We start from the raw sequence: 22,415 nt of genomic DNA on the forward strand, positions 1-22,415 counted from the left end.
GATGGTGCACGCATGAACTCAGAGACTGAGGCAGCGTGCACAGGGCCTGCACAAATCTGCACCAGATGAAGTCCCAGAGCTGACAGAAGAGGACACATGCCTCCATCCTTAACCCAGAAGCTATCTCCAATCGGTAGCCATTTACAAATGAAAAATTAGTTTTCTCACTGAAAAAATGAACAACTGTTAAGTGCAGGCCCAGTGCCCTGGCAGTAGATGACCAACACAAAGTAAACATCATAAACAAACACCATGTTTGAAGGTTCTTTGTTAAAGTGTTAAATAGGACATTATTTTTTGAACCTACAGGTCATTTGTGTATATATTAGGGCTTTCATTTTATGGGATTTCTGTGTGTGCAAATGCATGTCTCTGTGTCTACATTTGTTTCTTGTGCCTTTCCCTTTTTCTGTCTAAGACAGAGCCTGGGCCAATTCTCAGATGCCCATTTCCTTAACCCTGTACAGCTAATTACCACCGAGTCTAACCAACTCTCCCTCACCTGTCTCCCACCTCTACTCACGGTGAAGACCACCATCCGTTCTCACGTGGCATTTTGGTCTGTGACAACTTGGCATATGACTGGAACTACTTTCCCAGTATCGTCTCCCTGTGTAGATTCAAGTCAGGGCGAGATCAAAGAATCCTGTCACCCTCTGAACGTGTATTGGGCGACTCACAGATGCACAGCCGTCCGATCCTTGTCCAGGTTCTTCCCAGCAGCCATCCCCGTCCATTAGCTGAGGCCATCGGAAGACACGTGGCTGAGCATCTACAGTGGAAGAAAAGCAATGGTAACTTACTGCTGAGTCTTTTACCAGCCCCCTTCATGTTCCCATGCCAGCCGCTGCGTGACTGTGGATCCCCAGACCCTCCCTTTATTGCGACTGGTCCACCTCTCCAGAGGACAGAAAGGCTGGTTAGTGACTGTTCTTTGATCCCCCAGCTCCCCCTTCTGGGCATCTTAACTCACCCCGTAACCATGCAAGATCTTATTCCTATAACAATTTCTTCATTCAATAATGCTTACCGATCCCACTTCACTGTCTGGATTTCCTGTTGGCTTTTCCATATAAGCATAAAACATCCACAAGCCTGCATGCCATCAATACTCAGCTATATAAATGCTTTTTTTAAATTGCATGCATAACCTCACATCCAAATCAAGAGACAGAACATGATTCAAGGTAGCAATGAATATGAGCTGGAAGAGACGAGGTGGCAAATGGCTCCTCTCTCCTCCGTGTGTGTGTGTGTGTGTGTGTGTGTGTGTGTGTGTGTGTCTTTGTGTGTGTGTGTGTGTCTTTGTGTGTGTGTGTGTGTGTCTTTGTGTGTGTGTGTGTGTGTGTGTGTGTGTGTGTGTGTGTGTGTGTGTATCTTTGTGTGTGTCTCTGTGTCTGTGTGTGTTTGGCTCAACTTTCAAATCACTTTAATATTTTACATTTCCAAAAATAAAGCTACAAATATGAGGAGATAAATCTAAAAAATAAATAAAAATTATTGAACATGATAATGCACACCTTTAATTCCAGCACTCGAAAAGTTGAGGCAGATCTCTACAAGTTTGAGGCCAGCCTGGTCTTACATAGTAGGTTCCAAGACAGCCAGTGCCTCACAGTGAGATCCTGTCTCAAGAAGAAGAGCATGAGGAGCAGGAGGAGGAAGAGGAGGAGGAGAAAGAGGAGGAGGAGGAGAAGAAAGAAAGAAAGAAGAAAAAATTAAATAAGCAAAAGCAATAAATCTAGTAGTACAATTACACTCATAGCATGATCCACTGGTGACATTATCTAAGGAAAAAGAGACATTTAGCTACAATGAAATATTGAACTTTATTCAAGAGGTGGTTTAAATGTAGCTTCCTTCTTGTTTATTTGTTTTGTTTTCTCAGTCAAGCCTCATGTCACCTAGGTTGACCTCAGAGCCATTTATGCAGCTGAGAATGACCCTTGCCCCAGTCTCCTGAGAACACAAATGGGCTTTTTTTTTTTTTTTTTAGGTAAGAGCATATGTCTGTATTTGGAGGGACTGTCGTTCTGTTTGTGGGACACTGGGCAAACAAATAATAGAAGGAGGCAAGAAAGTATGGTGGTGTTAGAAACCACACACACACACACACACACACACACACACACACACACACACACACACACAAACTTCCTAATTCTCCCCATGTCTTGACCATCTGATGCTCTTGAAAGAAGTTAGAAACTCTTAGAAAATGCTGGACTTCAGGGCTGTGCAGGAATCCAGAAACTTTATGGCACCTGGAACATTTGTGCTAGAACTTAAGGGTGTGCTCAGAAGCCCAAGGGACATGCCAGGGCAACATGGGAACCAGCTTGAAGAGACTCATCACTAGCTAAATTTGAGACAACTTGAGCCAAACATACGAAAATGTGTTATTGCTCACTAAAGAACCCATGAAGTCCTGCTAATAGCTCCTTTTAATTTACAGTGGACAAAAGAACACTGTTTTTTTAATTGAAAAGTTAAAGAATGTGGGTGATGTGATAAACTTATAGATTCACTATTCTATAGTGACCATCCTAATCATTGGATTGGATCAGAATCATTGATAAATGCCAATTTCTATAGACAAGAATTCTTGGGGAACAGAATATGATAAAGTATGTCAGACATCACTTTAATTAAAGCATCACATTCATCTTACACAACAGTGGGACAAGCAGACAACCTGCTGACGACGGGCATGCCACCCCTTAGTAATCAGCCAGAGGATAAGATTGCAATACAGAAGAAATAAACTTTACACATTTTGTCCCATTGTTGGGCCTGCGTATTCTCTCTCCCAGTGTTACGTTTGTGAGACTCAGCCATGCTGGTGACCCTGTGCTGAATGCAGAATGCAAAGCACCCAGCTTCGGCTCCTCAGGCATCAGAAGGCTAAAGTGATCAGAGCCCCTGAAGCCAGGACCCTGAGCTCATGCTCTGCAAGCCAAAGGCTGCTCTCAGTGGCATTGTTTCAATCATTGAGAAGTAAAGGTTTACATTTTTAAATTTATTATTTTTAATTGTGTGTGTGTGTGTGTGTGTGAGAGAGAGAGAGAGAGAGAGAGAGAGAGAGAGAGAGAAAGAGAGAGAGAGAGAGTGTGTGTGTGTGTGTGTGTGTGTGTGTGTGTGCATGTGGGTATGTGCATGTGAGTGCAGGTACCCCTAGAGGCCAGAGGAATCTGATCCCCTAAAGCTGAAGTTAAAGACGGTTATGAACTACCTGATGTGTGTAGTAGGAACCAAACTCAGGTTCTCTGGAAGAGCAGCAAGTGCTCTTAATTGCTGAACCATCTCTCCACCCCATGCTATAGATTTTTAAAGACTTAGGTGTGTGTGGGGGGGTGTTGTGTTGTGTATGTGTGTGTAGACATGCAGGCATGCACAGATGTGTGGTGTGGGGGGGGGTGTGCGTGCGCGTGCACACGCGCTTATGCGTAGATATCTGGTGTCCACAGGGGCCAAACGAGGGTGTATAATCCCCTGGAACTGGAGTTGCAAGCAGTTGTGAGCTGCCACATGAGTGCTGGGAAGCAACCTTAGCAAGTACTCTGTAGTAGTTTAAATGAAAGTGACCCACGCTGAGTCCCCAGTTGATGAGCTATTTGGGAAGGATTAGGAGGTGTGGCCTAGTTGGAGGAGATGTATCACTGGGAGTGAGCTTTGAGGTGTCAAAAATATCTCCCTCTCTCTCTCTCTCTCTCTCTCTCTCTCTCTCTCTCTCTCTCTCTCTCTCTCTCTCTGTCTCTCTGTCTCTCTGTCTCTGTGTGTGTGCGTGTGCGTGTGTGTGTGTGTGTGTGTGTGTGTTTTGCACTCAGGAGAGCAGGCCTTGTATCTCACCTGGGAAGCACAATAGAGTTGGCCCTGGATGTGGGGGTTGCAGGTGGGCTGGCCTCAAGGGCATGAGTGCAGGAGAGCTGGCCCTGCCTCTTGTCTGCTGTGCAGTGGTGCAGATAACAGAGAGATGCCCTCCTCCCCTCCCTTGTCCCTCTCTACAGAAAAGCTGCCCCCACCCCAGGTTTCATGAGAGTAGGAGAACTGGCCATGTCCTTTGTCACCTGCAACTCTTGGTAGAAAAGGCTTTGCACCTTATCTGGGCAGCAGGGTAGAGCTGGCCCAGTCAAGGGTACGAGAGTGGGAGTGTCGGCAGGGTGACTGGCTGAGACACCTCTCAGGCCCAGATCCAGGGCTTTGAAGTGGCCCACCCCAACATCTACCCCACTGATGAACTGCTGGAGTGCATGAAGGGGCTGGTCCTACAGATCCAAAGCTACAGGATCTCCATGACACAGGGCAGCAACAGGATATCTGAGAGGAGTCCCAGTGAGGTTCCAGTGTTGATAGTGTAGCAGAAGCCAGAGGGCTCGTACCAGGCTAACGAGTCATTTCAACGAGCATTTGCAAGTAAATATGTGAACCAAAAGATATACTGTAGGACCCACTGTGACACACTATAGCTTACACAACAAGATTTCTTTTTCTCTGTTTGGAAGGGAGGTTGCAGAGATGGAGGACAGGTTTGAGGGGAGGGGAAGATGACTGGGACTGGGGTGCAAGATGTGAATTTCACAAAGAACCAATAAAATTTTTAAACTATATGTAAAGCTCTCAGCTACTTCTCCAGCACCACGCCTGTTTGCACGCCACCCTGCCCCCTGCTGTGGACTAAGCCTCTGAAAACTGTTAGCCTGCCCCAATTAAATGCTTTCCTTTTTAACAGTTGCCTTGGTCCTGGGCTCTTCACAGCAATCGAACAGTGACCAAGCTCTTAACGGCTGAGCCATTTCTCCAGCCTAAAAGCCTATGGATTGTACAATGTCTGGTTATACCACTTGTTTACTGCTTGAATATCTTCAGGAGAAAGTTTCCTGTCATTTAGGACTGTCTGGCTGTATTACTCAGCCTGTCCTGGAACTCATTCTGTAGCCCAGGCTGGCTTTGAACTGTCATTCTCCTGCCTTAGCTTCCCTAGTGCTGGGATTACAGGCCAGTGCTACACTGCTTGGGAATGAAAGCGTGAGTTTTTAGAAACTACGTACTGAGATACTCCCGTCATGTTTCTAATGGTTCAAGGGACACACATAGACAGGCACGTGTCCTGAGATTTGGCACAGGCAAGACAACCAACATGATCACAGAGATGGAGACTGGGATGATGGAGCCACAAGCCTGGCAAGGAATTATATCCCCCACCCCACCCCCATTGGACCCACCACTGATGCTCAACTTCTGGCTCCCAGAGCTGGAGAATAGTGACTGTGCTGTTGGAGTCATGGTCTTTTATGTATTTATTTCTGAGATAGAGTCTCTGTTATATAACTCTAGCTGTCCTGGAACCCACTGTGTAGACCAGGCTGGCCTCAAACTCACAGATAATCCACTCTGCCTCTGCCTCCCGAAAGCCCAGCCTCGTGTGGGGAGCAGGAGAGGGCATGGGGGGGTGTAGGGGGCTAGGGAGTTGCTTTGCTTTGCTTTGAGACAAGGTATCACTTTGTAGCTCTGGCTGTCCTGGAATTCACTATGTAGATCAGGCTGGTATGGACCTAGCAGGGATCCACCTCACCTGCCTCTTCCTCCTGAGTTTTGGGGTTAAAGATGTGCACCACCACGCCCAGTTTTCGGTGGCCATTTCTAAAGGAGCTACAAGGAGATACCTTTTATCCATGTAATGATAAGCGTTTGAACTGGGCCATGGTGGTACACACTTTTAATCCCAACACTCGTGAGGCAGAGGCCAGGGGACCACACTCCAGTCTTCTGGAAGAGCAGTACCTGCTCTTAACTGCTCTGCCATTTCTCTAGCTCTGGCTGAATTTTTCATGTGATTTTCTCTTGCCTATTAAGATGGCTGTGATTACAGTTCTTAGTCTGTTAATGACGAATTGATGACCAGAGCTGATTTTCAGATAGTAAACCAGCCTTGATTCAAGGGATAAGTAGATTGGTTATGGTGTTTCATATTGTTGGAGCCAGCTGTGTTTTGTTTAGGATAGTGTCATCTAGCTTGCTTTTCTCCTTTTGTCTTTAACAGGTTTAAATAGCAATAATTGTAAAAATATTTGTGAAATTCATTGGATAGTAGTTCCTTTATTTTTTTTTTCTTTTGTCTTCCTAGAATTGTGTACAAGGTGCATATTGTCCCCACACACATTTGGAAGAGTTCACCAGTGAAGCCATCTGAAATGCAAATTTTCTTCCTCAAGAGGCTTTCAATATTTGAACCTAATATTTGACAGATATAAAAGCATTCTGTTTTCTTTATTTCCATGGTGGTTTGTTTTTGTCTTTACCACAGGGTCTCATGCATCTGAGTCTGTGCTCAAACTCAGTAAGAAGATGCGATGACCCTAAGCTTCTGATTCTCCTGCCTGTGACGGCTGGGTGACTGCATTACAAGTGTGCACCGTGCCACACCCAATTCTGTTGGTCTGTGTTAATACGTTATGTTTTACACAGAGTTTGAAATTTTCTGTGACAAATTTTTTTGATGTATTGGCATCAAATTGTGCGTAATATTCCTCTTTGAGCTCTCATAGTCTCCAGGCCCTGTTGTGCTCTCTCATTTTATACTTTCTAATATGCTCTGAGGATTCCATTTATTTTCGCTTGGTCACTCTTGCTGCTGGCTTATCAATTTATTGGTTTCTTTTACTGATAAACTTTGTCTCTGCTGGTCCTATCTATGGACATGACCTCTGTTCTTATTCCTACTATTTCATTTTTTTTTCATTTTTTTTTTATTCATTGGGTTTATTTTGGTTCTTTTTCTACTTTATATTATTGGTTTTTCAATCTACTTTTTCTTGAACTAAACCCAGATCCTCTGCAAGGGCAATATGTCCTCTTCACTAATAGGCCATGTCTCCAGCCCCTTTCTAAACATTTTATATGGTCTACTCATATTTTTGTTACTCATTTCCAGTCTATTCTATACCAAGAACGTACTCTTCCCATTCTGTCCTCTGCACACCGCCAAAGCTAACTTTCTGGCCCAGCAATTTGTTTGGGTTAGTGTTCTGTCTTTGTACCTTGAATTGGGGTTGTCTTCCCAATTGTTGGGTATCATCTTAATTTATAAGTTAAATAGAATTAGCTGTGATTTTTTTCAAGTCTTCCATCTTTGCTGGTTTTTCATCTGCAGTTATATGGAAAAACTGTTAAAAATCACCCATCATGGTTGTATTTGAATGTTTTTCCTTTAGTTCTCTTAATTTTCACTTTTATATGTATTTGAGGCTATGGTGTATAGCTGGAGTTTGCTACTTTGTGGGTTCTTTGCTCTCTTCCACCCTTCTCCACCATTATTAGCCCCCAAACACTAGATAGGAGAGAAAAATGGATAGAGGGGAAAGAGGGTAATGTTATCCTTAGACTGCTTCCTGCTGATTAGGGAGCATCGAGCTGAGCTCCTTGGGACAAGTTTGACCTCCATCAGGATATCTTATTTCTTCTTCTCATTTCTTTGCACACAACTACTTGATAAATAGCATCCAACAGCATCCATCCACCACCCAGCCAACAACAGCAGCCCCACCTCTCAGGGCCCTAGCATTTATATACCCTCTGAAGAGTTCCCAGATTCCAAACAGCACACACTCAGCTGGCATAAACCACACGCCCCTGAGAAAGCACAAGGCAAATCATAGTCAGCTGCTTCAAAGTAGCTCCCCACACCTGAGATTAAAACAAAAACATACTCCCATAACATTTCTGTATTCTTTTTTTTTTTAATTTTACTTATTATTATGTATATAATGTTTTGCCTGCATGTACACCTGTACTCCAGAAGAGGGCACCAGATCACCTTATAGATGGTTGTGAGCCACTACATGGTTGCTGGGAATTGAACTCAGGACCTTTGGAAGAGCAGACAGTGCTCTTAACCTCTGAGCCATCTCTCCAGCCCTCTGTATTCTTTCAAAAAAATTGCAAAATTCTCACTATAATGGTGTTTGTGCATTAACACTTAGGTATGGGGACAGCTAGATGGCTCAACAGGTAAAGGCGCTTGCAACCAAGCCTGATTATGTGAGTTCAAATCCAGGGACCCACATGATAGAAGGAGAGAACCTACTCCTGCAAGTTGTCCTCTGACCTCCACACATGTGCCATGGTGGTGATATACATCACCTACATGCATGTGTGCACACACACACACACACACACACACACACACACAAATTTAAAAATGTAATTTTAAAATAAAACTTGAATGTGCACATATTTCTGCTGTACTGACCTTGGCCTTGCTATGAAATGTCTCTAAGAATTTTCTTTTTTAAATTACAATATGTGGAATATAAGGATAATTTCACCTACTTTCTTTTTATTGTGTTTACCGCTGCTAGTCTGGTACGCTGGTGGCTTGTTTATCAGGACCTCTCTTCCTGAGAAGCTGGAGACTTCAATTTATCCATCTGCTCTGTGTGTCTCACCTGGACTTTTGTCCTTACCTTTTAACATCTGCTCTCTTCCCCTCAAAGCAACTGCCCATACAACTCCAAGGATGATCTTGTCAAATGTTTATTCCTTAGTTCAGTCCCAGTTCTTCCCAGTGTACCAGCTGCCTCCCAGATTCTAAATCAGCAGTGGTCTGCATTTACTATTTAATGTGCATGTGCGTTTTGTCTGCATTGTGTGTCTGGGAGCTGTTTGCATGCCTTCTCCCCGTGGAGGTCAGAAGAGGGCGCTGGGTCTTTAGATGAGTGCGAGCCACCCTGTGTGTCCTGAGAACCACACCTACATCCTCCGCCAGAACTGCTGAGCTGTCTCTCCAGACGACCCCCTCCCCCACACACTGTGCACTTAACATTGATTCGCACACCGTTACACAACAAGCTCCCTCAGGCAAGGACTGTGGCTTTCAACGTTCTGCTTAAGCCTGAGCAGCTGTGCTGAACCAATGACCACGCATACCTCGGTCAGTTATACTCTCAGATAGTCTTCTGCCCAGATGGAGATACAAAGTGTTCGATTTTTCTATAATTGGGGCCCAGACTGTATCTCCCAATCTCTCTCAGCAACAATACATGACATTTTTAAAAAATCTTTAAAATACCAGAATCCCTGAGCTTGGGATTAGAAGATATGGGCACCTTGACTTTATGCCTGCCCTGCATACCTAAGACCAGCCAGAGGACCCAGCGAGAACTCCATATAAACTTGACTAACTCCTGCTCAGTACAGTTGTCCATACCCAAGCTGGAAAGGACTCCGTGCCCCTGTAAAGCAGTCTTTATTTATGACTAGCCTTTGATGTGACATCTTTCTCCCACTCTAAAAGTTATAAAGCAGTGTTGTATTGCCTATGAGGTCATCAAAACTTGATGACTCAGTGTCCAGCCTTATAAAACTTCAAAATGTCTTGTAAATATGAGTCAGGATCCGAATAATAAGCTTGTCTCTATTATAATTACTAATGTCATTGCTGGAGCAAACTGAACTCTGCACAGTGGTGTTCCTGAACTACATGGTAAAAAAAAAAAAAATTCAACTTTTTCTACCTAGGCCATTATTCTCAAAAGGCTAAGTGGAGAACTTAGCCACCATGTGACTTTTCCTGGGAAGATGTGAACAAACGTCCCTCCAGTATACTAAAGAAACTCTTCCACCCAAGTCTAGCTTGGTGAGCCAATGAGTTTACTTGGGTTGCACATGGGACTCAGAGGCAGCTGCACCACCAGACAGCCACCCCAAAGTGGGGGTGACTCACAGGGATGCGTTCCTGGAGGTCCCTGCACACCTTGCAGTCAGCATCATCAGAGACTGTGCTCCCTCCCCCAGCAGCGGTTACAGCTTTTCTCAACTTAGGCAAGGGGCCTGTCAATCTTGTGACTGTGCAAGCTTCCCGGGGCTTGCGAGCCTCCTTCCTCTGAGAAGGATTGCTTTAACTTGGAGCTTAAATGACAGTTGTTATGGGGAAATTCGGTAACTTTAGTTATTGAAATTTTAAAATAAATCTAAACAAAACCTGATACTTCTTCCCTGTGTCTAGATTTTTTTCCTATTTGAAGTTTACTTAAAGACGGGCCCACCTGGTTATTCTCTCCTAACATTCTCCCTCTCTGCTGGAGCAAAGTGTCCCCTCTTCTGTCCTACAGAGCTTAGGCCAAAAGCCTACGCTTTCGACCTGTAGAGGAAGCCTGGATGGCCATGAGCTTGTGTCCTGAATTCCTGCTGCTGATCAGAGCTCTATTTCCAGGAACACAGATGCTGCAAGATGGGCCAACCCTCTAAGCAGCTGTCAGTCCCTGACACCCTTGTCATACTCAAGCTCTGACATCAACCTGTCACAGTAATTGACTACAGAGGTTCCTGGAAAACAAAAGGCAATCGAGGACATCAGGATTTTCTTCCACACATCCCTGATTCAAAGTTATACACACACACAAAAAAATCTTTCCTCCGCAGGTGGTCCAAGGGTGATGCCAGCATGATGGAAATTCCACAACATTTGAAATGCCTCTGAGCTACATTTCTCAGAGTGAGGCTCTCCAAGAGTGGTACCCAGAGCATTTGGAGATGTGAGAACAAGAGGTGGCTTTTTCTTTTAAGATTGTTTTTTCATTTTATGTGTATCGGTGTTTTGCCTGTATGTATGTCTGTGCGCTGGTGACAGATCCCCTGGAAGTAGAGTTACAGACAGTTGCTAGCTGTCACGTGGGTCTTGGGAATCAAACCTGAGCCCTCTGTAAGAACAATGCGTGCTCTTAACCACTGAGCCATCTTTCTAGCCCAAGAGAGGTATCGTAAAGCAGCACATCACTGATTTTTTTCCAATAGTCAATAAATCAAAACAATCCTTTAAATTTTTATTACATTTGTTTATGTGTATATATATATATATTTATTATATGTGTGTGCACACACATACACACTCACATGTCGTAGCAGCATGTGGAGGTCAGAAAACTGGTTCTCTCCTACCATGTAGGTTTCAGAGATTGAAGCTCCGTGGGCAGACCCAAAGACAGGTGCTCTAACTCACCAAGCAATCTCTCTAGACCAAAACAATCTTTTTTTTTTAAGTATGTTTTTGACCCAAGTGCCCAACTCAGCCATGACAGAAGAAAGACACTCAAGCAGTTTCTAACAGCCTGCCTCAGGCAGCATGGAGAGGGGAGGGGCATGGTCTAGGATTCTGAGGGAGATAAATAGAAGAGCCTCGAGATAGAAAGCGTGGTGTGTTGCAGTTTGGAGAGACCTGAGACATGGTATAGCAGCTTGGAGATAAACAGAGAGAAACGTCTCAGCACAGCAGTGGCTCAAGGAGAGTGCTTGCTGCCTTTGCTGTTGACGGAGATTGGTATTGCCCTGAAAGAACCCAATTGACTCTAAACAGCCCAGGAGAACTAAAGGGGTCTGTGCCCCCTCTGCACTTCTCTTACCCAGGGTTAAAGGATTGGTGGAAGGGAGGTAGAGGCTTCAATACCCCAAATATAATAAAGTTTAAACACAACATCAGTGAGGAACAGGCAGATACCAGGAAGCCATGGTGAGGTCCTGGTCTGGGCTGCCACCAAGCGTCAGGTCTGTCTGAGTCCATGATCCTACTGCAGCTTGGGTCTGTGGCCCAAGTAACCACCAAAGACCAAGCAGATGTTCGTGGTCTGGGCTGCCACCAGAGAAGATGTGGATATCTGAGAGCCATGCTGCCTGAGGCGGGGAGGTACATGCTGACCTGAGTGGCCTGAGCTGTTGCCAGAGGCTACGGGGACATCCGGGCCATGGCTGGGTCTGTGGTCCAATGGAAGTTTGGGGGTCTGTGTTGTTGTCCCAGGGCCATGTTACCACCAAAAGTCATGCAAATGTCTCTGGTCTGGCCTGCCACCTGAGGCACTATGTTGAGCTAACTCTGACCTTTTCTTGACACCACATTTGAGAGAGCTGTCCCTGCTCCTTACCTGGGCAGCACAGTAGAGCTGACCCATGATTGGGGGCGGGGAGGGTAGCACAGGTGAGCCAGCCCCAGGCTATGAGCATTGGAGATCTAATCCTGTCCCTTGACTGCTATGGGGTGGCATGGGCAAGGGAGAGATACCCTCCACCCCACCCCAACCCCTCCCTTTGCTGCCAGCAGGCAGGAGAGCTGCTGTCCCTGCCCCTCACCAGCTGCAGCACTTGAGAGAGAAGGCTCTGCACCTCACCTGAGCAGCACAGTAGATCTGGCCCTGGTGGCAGTGGGGCCGGGGCCGGTGCAGGTGAGCCAGCCTCAAGGACATGAGAACAGGAGAGCTGACCCTGCCCCTTGCCTGATGGTGTGGGTGCAGGACAGCTGGTGGGACAAACTCAGCTACCTCTCTGGCCCAGATGCAGGGCTTTAAGTTGGCCCACCCCAACATCTATTCCATCTATGATCTGCTGGAGTTGGTGAAAGGGTTGGTCCTGCAAATCTAATGCCATGGGGTCTCCATGACACAGGACAACAACACATATCTGAGAGGAGTCCCCGTCAAGATCAAGTATTGATGGTGTAGCAGAAGACAGAGATCTTGAACCAGTCCTATTGTAGGAACCAGGCCCGACTAGGCTGCCTGCCTGTGTTGCTGTTTCATGTCCTGTTTCTAGCTGCTTCCATGTCTGTGTTTATGTGGGTCAGCTGGTCATGTTTACTGCTCTGAGACTGCACCCCACCCCTCCTTGGGACTTTTCTTCCTGTGTGCAATCACCTCTTGAGGGATTTCACCTGCGAGTGGCATTCCTGTTTTGCCGCCTATAAGAAGGCTCTTTGAACACCGAATAAAGGTTGTTGTTGTGGCTGCTGCTGCTACCACTGCTGCCGCTCTCTTAGCATGAAGGACTCACTGTGTTATTGTGTGTGTATGTGTGTGTGAGTTAAATCCGCAGTCCCTCGCCCTTGACTCGGTACCTCGGTGGCACGGGCGCCACACCAATGACTCATTGCAATGAACATTTGCAAGTAAAGCTGTGTGGACAAAAGGATATATACTGCAAAACACACTGTGACACACTACAGCTTCCACGACATGATTTTTTTTTCATTCTAATTTTTTTCCTTTGGTGGTGGGGGGAGGTTGCAAGGGCAGAAGACAGATACTAAGGGACAGAAAGATGAGTGGGATTGGGATTTGCGTGTATGATATGAAATTCGTAAAGAGTCACTAAAAAGTTTTTTAATTATATTTTTGTTACTTTATGTGTATGGGTTTTGGGGTTTTGGGGGAACTCTAAAATTGTGAGCCAAAGGACTGGAGAGGTGGCTCATCTGTAAAAGTGCTTATTGTTCTGGCGGAGGACCAGAGTTCGATTCCTAGGACCTGTAAGCCCAGTTCCATGGGACCTGATGCTCTCTTCTGGCCTCCACGGGCAGGTACGAGCACGCACACGTGCATGCACACACACACACACACACACACACACACACACACACGGGCACACACACATACAGTGACAGATATGTACACACACACACACAAACATAAATGCACACATAGTAAAATTAATTATGCCAAAATAAACGTTTCCCTGAATAAGTTCATTGTATCAGGTATTTGGTTATAGTAACAGAAAGTTGTCTAATAGCCTATTTCCTCTATTGTTCAAGCCACACTGGACTTCTCCCCCTTTTCTAAAATGCTCTGTATCATTCTGCCTCAAGTCTTTCCCAGGCTGACACCAGCTCCCACCATTATTAGCACCCTCCGGTGTGAAACTCTCTGCTAAAATTCTGCCTATTCAACAAGATCCAGTTCAATTTTTATCTACTCTATGAAGTCTTACCATTTTGAAGAAAAAATTATAAAATGTTTATGTATTTATTTATTTTTAAATTTTTATTTTACATGTGTGGGTGTTTGGCCTGGATGTATGTCTGTACACCACATGTGTGCTATGGAGCTGAGAAGGCGTTGGATCCTTTCCAACTGCAGTAACAGATGGTTGTGAGCTGCCACTTGGGTCCTGGGAACTGAACCCAGGTCCTCTGAAAGAGCAGCCAGTGTACTGAACCACCGAGTCACTTCCCCAGCTCCAAGACATACTCAACACAATCATCTCTTACTTACTTTCTTATCAGTTGTATACTATGCAGTTGGCTGGTCTTGGGAGATACAAAGATGAGCAAGCTGCGGTTCTTCCACGGCTTAGGGAAATATCCATGCCCAAAAGGCCAGAGTAAACAATGGGATGCAAACTGGAAGAGGTGGGTGAAAGTTAAAGGGTTCTCACACCCACAGCTCCCTTTGAAAGAAAGTAATTCAGGGTAATTCTCTTTATGTAGAGCCACTGGCAATCTGTGCCAGGTACCTGACTGTCCTGCCCTCCCACCTGTTGAGTACCGTGCTTTCAACTCTGCCCTGTATTGGCTGGCAAGAGCTGACACAACCAGATCCCCTCCTCCATAATCCCTTTGGAGGACTCACAGATGGTCTTCTAAGCCCAGGCAACACCCTATCTGGATGCTTGTGTCCTCAAGGGAGGCTGCACACATTCACCAAGGCTGCAGTGGGATTCCTTAGGCTAACACCGTGGACCTGACACCTCTTTCTCCTCAAGCAGAAGCAAGGCCCTTTCTCCAAGATAATCTGAGCCGTTGTTCAGAAAAAATGAAGTGGGCTGCCAGCCTGCCGGGAATGGTGGTGTCCCAGACCTGTAATCCCAGCGCTTGGGAGGCTGAGGCAGGATGATCCTGCGTTCAAGACCAAACTGTACCACACTGGGGCGAGGTTAGGAGGGAGCCTGAGAATATAGGCAAATGATCAGACAAAGTGACCAGCAACCGGGCCACAGCTTCTTGAACAGCAGGTATGCGCTCTGTACAAAGGTGTGGCACCGAATGTGAGGTTCGTGACACTCAGTTGGAGGCCCTGTAGCATTTGGCAACAGTGAAAGGCCTCTGAGGTCATGAACAACAAGTTAATTCAGCGTCAAATGTACAGCCCAGCATCGTGGCTCATGCCTGTAAGCCCACCATGGCAGACACAGAGGCAGGAGGATCTCCACTGTAAGTTCAAGGCCGAATTGTTCTGGATAAGCCTGGGCTGTGTGTCGAGAATCTGTCTCAAAACAATCAATAAACAAACAAAACACAAGATGAATCCCAGGTGCTTCTGGCCTCCCTTGCCTATGTTGCATTGAACAAGCTCACTGAAAGTTGGGTTCTGAACAGTCGACATACGCACTTTGTGCTCCATAGGCCATCACAGCATGCAGTACCAACAACATTGCCTGAAACACCTCGGCCCAGACTACCACTACTACTGTGTTATAAACTGCATTGCCTCACCAGTTTTCTGCTTATATAGAAACAATGATTTACAAAAACCAAGACTGTTTATATTGTCCGACCATCACTTCTTGGTATGTAAGTTTCATACTGTATTATAGTATATCTTTGGATTCTTGTATATGTGAATGTTGGAAATTTAAAACTACTGTTTGAAATGATGAATTGAGTTTCATTTTCTAAAATCAGTGAATGAATTTTGGCTTGAGATTAGGGTAGAATTTCCAACAATTTCTGAAGTGGTTCTAAACCAACTTCTGCCATTCTGCACTACATACTTATGCAAGTGGAGATCTTGGCATTGAAAATTACAAAATCAAAACATTCAACCACTCTGAGAAGCATGGAAGGAGTTCCACATCCTGCAATATCAAATGCTCAGGCAAGATTTAATTCTTAACAAAAGTAAATAAGCACAAGCACCTCATCCATGTGCAGAGTGGCTTTCCCTGTAAGTAAGTTATAAGAGTATATGGATGTCAAAGAATTATTTTAAAATAAATGTATACTTACTATTAGAAAATGCTTGATTTGGAGACCCATTTGTATATACCTCGGGTCATATAGAATTTTCTCAGCAATTTCAAACATAAAAAAAAATCTAAGAGCTGGGGCCGGAGAGGTGGATCCGTGGTTAAAATGTTGACTGCTCTCCCAGAGGACCTGGGTTCGATTCCCAGTACCCACATGGCAGCTCACAACCATCTATAACCCCAGTTCCAGGGGATCCAATCCCTCTTCTGTCCTTCAAAGGCAGCAAGCATGTGAGCAGTGCACCAACATGCCTGCAGGCAAACTACACATAAAATAAAAATGCTTTTACCTTTAAAAGTTTAAGGAGTCCTTCCACAGTGGAAGGAATGAGGGACTACAGGGCTTCGACTGGGTACAGTATTAAAGTAAGTTAGGATCTCCTGGGGGGTAGTGGCACAGCCTTTAACACCAGCGTTCTGGAGAGAGGCAGCACAAGTGGATTCCTGTGAGGTCAAGAACAACCAAGATTACTTAGAAAGACTCCGTCTCAAACAAAACAAAAAACAAAAGGAAGGCAGATCAAGTAAGTTTCTAGGGTGACCATCTTACACATGAGACAAAGAAATCCCTGGGAGACTGGCTGACTTGATCCAGAATCTCTGGCAGTTAATAGCAGAAGCTGCAGGTTTTTCGGCCCCCAGGTCTCCCTGAGTTTTTTTTTTTTTTTTTTTTTTTTTTTTTTTTTTTTTTTTGGTCTTTATCCACTCAGAAACCCTTTGCTGTTGACAGATGCTTCAGGATTCCCACATTTAATCACACAGCCCCATAAAGGTTTGCTACCCACAGCTTAAGCGGTGACCCAGTTGTTGGTCACTCCGTGTGATTATTTGTTTATATCCTCGTGATCACTGTAATGCCTTTGAGATTTATCTCTCAGACTAGAAGGGTTTGTTCTAAAATATTTGCTGACTTTGATTTCTTTAGGTTTATTTGTTTTATGTGCATGAATGTTTTGCCTGCGTGTGGGTATATGTACCGTGCGTATGCCTGGTATCTTTGGATCTACAGATAGAAAGACGGCATCAGATCCCCTGCCACTGGGGTTATAGACAGTTGGGAGCCACCAGGTGGGTGCTGGGAACTAAACCCAGGTCCTCTGAAAGCACAGACAGTGCTCTTAATTGCAGAGCCATCACTCTAATCCTGGATTTTTCTTTAATAAAGAAGAGTTGAAGTTAATAAGATATTTAATATGGGCTTAAAAACAAAGGTTAAGAGAAAGATAGATGTTCGGGAGAAAGTAAAACACACTTGAGAGCATGACTATAGGCCTCTGGAAGAAAAGCTGCAGAAAGTAAGAACCAAGTGTGGGTGCAGCTCTTCCGTGGAGAGGTGCCCTTGCTTTTCCTTTTTCAGCCCAGGACTTTGCAGCAAAGCTAACAAGCACGGGCCACTGAGCACCTGCATTTCACCTGCTGGACTCTTGTCAGGTGTGTTCCCTTATCACCTTCCCTCCGGATTAGAAAATTTCAGTTCCCCATATGGGTTCAGCCCATCAGAGGGGACGTATTGGAAGGGGAAGCAATTCCTCCTTGGAAGAGGTACCAAACAAAACAATAGGAAAGGAGCTTGGAGAAGATGCTGGAGCTGTTCCCTACAGTAAGGGTAAGAGGTGGACTCCACCCTTTGATGGACTGAGTGATTCAGGTGATTCTTTTGAGAGGCAATCCCAAGACTTTGGAGACCTCAGAACACAGCTGAGTTAGCAGAAAGAGAGGAAAATTAGATTTGAGGACCCAGACTCCCCCAAATAAGTGCTCACCCAGAGTGGTCCCCAGGGAAATTCAATTCTTACACACTAAGAAGGATGCATTCTAATGACGCCATCTCTTCTCACACCCCTACAGGCCACACAGGCTGAGGAGAGGATACAGCGGAGTGTTAAGACCTCAGTCAGTGTCTTAGGTGCGATGAAACTCGGGGAGGAAAGGGTTTATTCTGTCCACACTTCCACACCACTCTTCACCACTGAAGAAAGTCAGTTTAGGAACTCAAGCTGGGCAGGAACCTGGAGGCAGGAGCTGATGTAGAGGCCATGGAGGGGTGCTGCTTACTGGCTTGCTCCTCCTGGCTTACTCAGCCTGCGTTCTTTTACTTGTTTGTGGGGTGGTTTTGTTTTTGGTTTTTGGTTTGTTTGCTTTTGTTGGTTGTTTTGTTTTTGTTTTTCGAGACAGGGTTTCTCTTGTCGTCCTGGCTGTCCTGGACTCGCTTTATAGACCAGGCTGGCCTCGAACTCACAGAGATCCGCCTCTGCCTCTGCCTCTGCCTCTGCCTCTGCCTCTGCCTCTGCCTCCCAAGTGCTGGGATTAAAGGCATGTGCCACCATACCCGGCTTTCAGCCTGCTTTCTAATAGAATCCAGAACTATCAGCCCACAGATGGCCCAAACCACAATGGACTGAGCCCCTCTCCAGGATCAGTAATTAAGAAAATGCCCTAGAGACTTGTCTGCTTATAGCTCAAAATTCTAAAGACATATTTTTCCAATTAAGATTCCCTTCTCTGGCTGGAGAGATGACTCGGTGGTTAAGAGCACCACCTGCTCTTCCAGAGGTCCTGAGTTCAATTCTCAGCAACCACATGGTGGCTCCCAACCATCTGTAATTAGATCTGACGCCCTCTTCTACAGATAAATCACTCATATGCAATAAATAAAACAAATAACTCTTTTTAAAAAAAAGATTCCCTTCTCCCTCTATTCAGATCTAGCCAATGGACAGCGCATTCCCCACAGTTGTATGGAGAGCAGGGACTGCCTCTGACATGAACTCTGTTGCCACCTGTTTGACCACTTCCCCTTGGTGGGCAGGCCTGGTGGCACTCAGAGGAAGGGTAAGCAGGCTACCAGGACAAGACCTGATAGGCTGTGATCATATGGTGGGGGAGGAGGTCCCCTTCTGTCACGGGCCTAAGGGAGGGGAATAGTGTGAAAGAGGGAGGGGATAACAATCAGGATGTAATCTGAATAAATTATTTAATTTTTTAAAAAAAGATTCACTTCTCTTAGATGACTATACCTTATGTTAAGTAGACATAAAACTAGCCATTATAGTCATGGGGCTGGGGGAAGGGGTGTCCATGATTCACAGTGAGAGCAAAAGTTCTGTTACCAGGTTGCTCCTAGGATCTGAGACCCCTGACCTCCTGCACATGAGTACGCATATTTACATACAGATTCATGCATACATAATCAAAAATAAAAGTAAATCATAAAATAAATAACAAACGACGACAACAACAACAAGATCTCAGCCACTGGTCCAGGTATGGCAGGTTCCTGCTTGGGGGTTGACATGTAAGGTAATTCTGAAAGGCGATACATCTTCGTTGCCACACGGGGGCTCCACACCAGGCTTCTGGCGAAATTTTACATTTTAATTTCTTCCTTCCTTCCCTTATTATTACAAAACAAAAACATGAATTGAAAAAAGTTAGGAGAAAAAGTTAGGAAATTCCCCCAAACTGTCTGTGGTCTCTCTATTAACATAAAACTACCGACCCTGCATTAATGTGTATGTGTCCAAACCTACCTTTGATAGACATAAAAATTTATACGAACATTATATGAACATGAATAATCCACATAATAACACAATCCTATATACACACGTGTTAACGGCAACACGGAATCGTTTCGGACCTACTCTCACTATATCAGCATCTTCCCGTGCGTGCCTGATGCCCAAGTTTATCACAAGAGGGTGTCAGATCTCTGAACTGTACATATATTCGGTTGTGAGCCGCTGAGAACTGAAACCCAGCTCTCTTCATAAACACCGAGTGCTTTTAACCGCTGAGCTATCCCTCCAGCTCCATTCAAAGAAAAATTTTGTTTGTTTTGATGAAAGAAAAATTTTAAACGGTGCCATTTGAACCCATTTTTCATATCACCAAAATGCTTATTATAATACACATATTATAGAAAATCCTGCATTTTTCGTGTCATTGGAATATTTATTATAACACACGTAGATAATCCTACATGGATGCCTACTTCGACTTACCAAGCTATTTTTCTATTGTTGGAAGCATTCATTTCCATTTCAAGGCAAAGACAGGCATGCTACAGCTGGCCAGCTGTAGACGTGACAGAGCGGGGGTGCGCACTGCCCGCCGAGGCCCTGTGCCCAAGTTTTATCACGCCAAACCAGGTTGTTCCCGCTACGTGAGCAGGACTGATGGTGAGCACTCCCTCCCACCCCAGCACAGGCGCCGCAGGGGGCGGGGCGACGCTCGGGGCGTGGTCAGAGGTCGGGCTGGGGCGGGGCCTCGCGAAGAGGGCGGGGCCTGGGGCGGCGGCGGGCGGGTGCCGGCGCTGCCGTTCGCCGCTCGAGCTGCAGGTGGAGCTGTGCCGCCGCGCTGCCTCCAGGAAGCCTCACGGGCCTTCGTCGGCCTGGCCGCGGCGCCGGCTCCCAGGATGCAGTGTGGAGCGGCCCGGCGCTGAGGGCGGCGGTGCGGCTGCGGGCGGAGCGGCAGCAGGCCGGCCTGCAAAGAGCGCGGCGGGGAAGGCAGCGGCGGGCCCGGGCGGCGCTGCCGGCGGAGAGGACCCGGCGGCCGGGCCTGCGTGGGGCCGCGCGCCGCGGCGTCGACTTCCTCCGCGCCGGGCAGGACAGCGCAGGGCCATGGCCGAGGCGGCCGCGGCTCCGGTAAGGGCGGCCCGCGCGGCCTCGGGCCCCGGAAGGCCGGGGCCCAGTACACTGCGCCGCAGGCCCCAGAAGGGCTTCCGGGCCAGACCGGGCCTGCGGGTCCTGTGGCTGCGGCGAGCGGCCGCGAGGTCCGCCGGGGCCTACCGGACCGGGTGGAGCCGGGCGCAGAGAACGGCCGACCCGCGCCAAGTTCCCGGTCTGCGCGTCTCTGGGCCAGGCTCCTTCCTCAGCGCCGGGCCGGTGCTTCCCTCCCCCAGCTCCCCCCAGCGGCCTGGTGGCACCTAGGAGGTGTCCGACGTCGATTCCGTAGACACTGAGCACCCACTAAGTGCCCAACCCTCCCCCGGCGGCGCGCGAGGACAGCTCGCGTTTGTCCAGCCAGGCTGGCGCTGCACTCAGCCCGGTTTCGGCACGATTTTGTCCGCACTGCAAACCTGTGGGGTAGTTACTATTATAGTTATTATTTCGTACAAAAGAAAAGCTGAAGGCCCAACGAAGTTAACTTGCCTAGACTCTCGGCGAGGAAAGTGTGGGAAGACAGAGCTCACAGTTCATTGCCTGTGATGAGAAAGGCAGACAGGTACACGAGTAGCCATATGGTCGCACAGAAAGAGGTCGTAGCAACCTGGTGGAAACGAGGTTCGAATGCAGGTGCTTAGCTGACCCTGCTGCTCCTCCTGGCTGGCCAGGTAATCCTTGCTTCTGTGACTTGAGTGAACTAGGGTTTCCTAGGGCTTGGGCTTGAAAGAGGCAAAGCACAGCGACAGGACAGTGCAGGACCGACCGGTCCACAGGCCTGGTGGGATGGTTTTGGTTACAAGGCTGCAGGGTTGCCAGGGGCTGGAAGACTTGGACTTCTTCCTGTGGCTGAGGAACAGTTGAGGGATTGGGCATCCTCTTAGACCAGTGGCTTCCCTGCCTGTTTTGTAGTTGGTGATTCCATCTTCCCTTTGAGTCAGCAAGGTGCAAGACTTCAGTAGAACACATCCCTAACTTCTGACTAGACAGTTCTAAGGCCTATGGACCCCATTTTAAAAAAAGAAAACTTTAAACAAGAATAGCATTAACGAGGTAGATGTTTATGCAGATTCCCTTTTGTGTAACAGAGATTGCAGCAAAGTACAAGGATACATCTGAAATAGACTCTTAGAGTCTGGGGTAATCCCTGTCAGGGCTGGCCCTAAAGAGGAATAAAGACCAGAGGTATCCTCCTACAGTTTTTTCCCTTCCAACAGTTCTGCCCATCAGACCCCCATCTTCTGAGACCCACTGAAAGTCCTCAGTCAGAACCAGTGTCCCTCCTTCTATGTAGCCTGAGAAAGTCTTGAGAAAGCTTTTCTGCCTCTGGTCAAGCTCTCTTGTCCCTATTTTCTGGCGTGTCTTCCCACTTCCTGGTTCCCAGTGACTCAATGAGTCCCACACTAGTTTCTACAGTTCTATTCTGCAAGTCCTCACCCACCTATTTTTGTTCAAGAATATCCTTCTAGAATGTAAGGAACATCTGTCTTAAGGTACTGTCCAGAAATGGTACCCATGCCAGGATCTCCAATCTGTCCTGTGGGTTGCTCCTCAGATGTACATGGAGGACCTCCTCCCACTCCCCACCCAAAATGTTTTTGTCATTCCTGGTGGGTAGTCACTAAAGCCTCTGTGCCATTCCCAGTGACAGGGATGCATCAGTCTTGTGATTCCTGTTGATGTAAAAGTACGACTGGCTACCTTCCTCACCGGATTAGAGTATGCCTCTCTTCTCAGGACAGCTCGTGTCTGAGAATGACTCGTACCTTACGGGGAGTTTCAGGTGCTGTAGAAGGCCCAACTCTTAATGCCAGGCATGGTTAACATACTTGTCGCCACAGAACTTGGCTGGAAAAGGCAAGGAAGATCAAGGGTTCAAGGCCATCTTATGTACCTAGCAAGTTCTAGGTCAGCCTGGGCTATGTAAGACTTCATCACAAAAACAAGCAAAATATCCAACTCTTT

The 22,415-nt window shown here is 46.5% G+C and overlaps 1 protein-coding gene and 1 long non-coding RNA gene across 4 annotated transcripts in view; one reads left to right on the plus strand and one right to left on the minus strand.

Moving 5' to 3' along the window:
* On the minus strand, window positions 1-19,922 carry LOC311599991. 2 transcript variants are annotated; one of them, XR_014780103.1, is made up of 5 exons: window positions 19,791-19,922; window positions 16,077-16,230; window positions 14,034-14,208; window positions 1,521-1,625; window positions 1-772 (listed from the first exon to the last, which is right to left on the minus strand). It is a non-coding gene; the product is annotated as an uncharacterized lncRNA (long non-coding RNA). The 2 variants fall into 2 exon arrangements; XR_014780104.1 differs by lacking the exon at window positions 16,077-16,230 and having other exon boundaries at window positions 4-772; window positions 19,791-19,903.
* Window positions 19,587-22,415, plus strand: part of ZNF746 (zinc finger protein 746) — a 25,365-nt gene continuing 22,536 nt past the window's right edge. For both annotated transcript variants that reach the window (XM_084786138.1, XM_084786139.1), the window contains exon 1: window positions 19,587-20,432. In XM_084786138.1, coding sequence (XP_084642264.1) covers window positions 19,965-20,432 — 468 coding nt within the window. In that variant the 5' untranslated portion in view covers window positions 19,587-19,964. The remainder of the gene's footprint in view (window positions 20,433-22,415) is intronic.

Source organism: Acomys minous, assembly GCF_964271855.1.
Source record: "Acomys minous genome assembly, chromosome: 6".
NCBI classification, from domain to species: Eukaryota; Metazoa; Chordata; class Mammalia; order Rodentia; family Muridae; genus Acomys; species Acomys minous.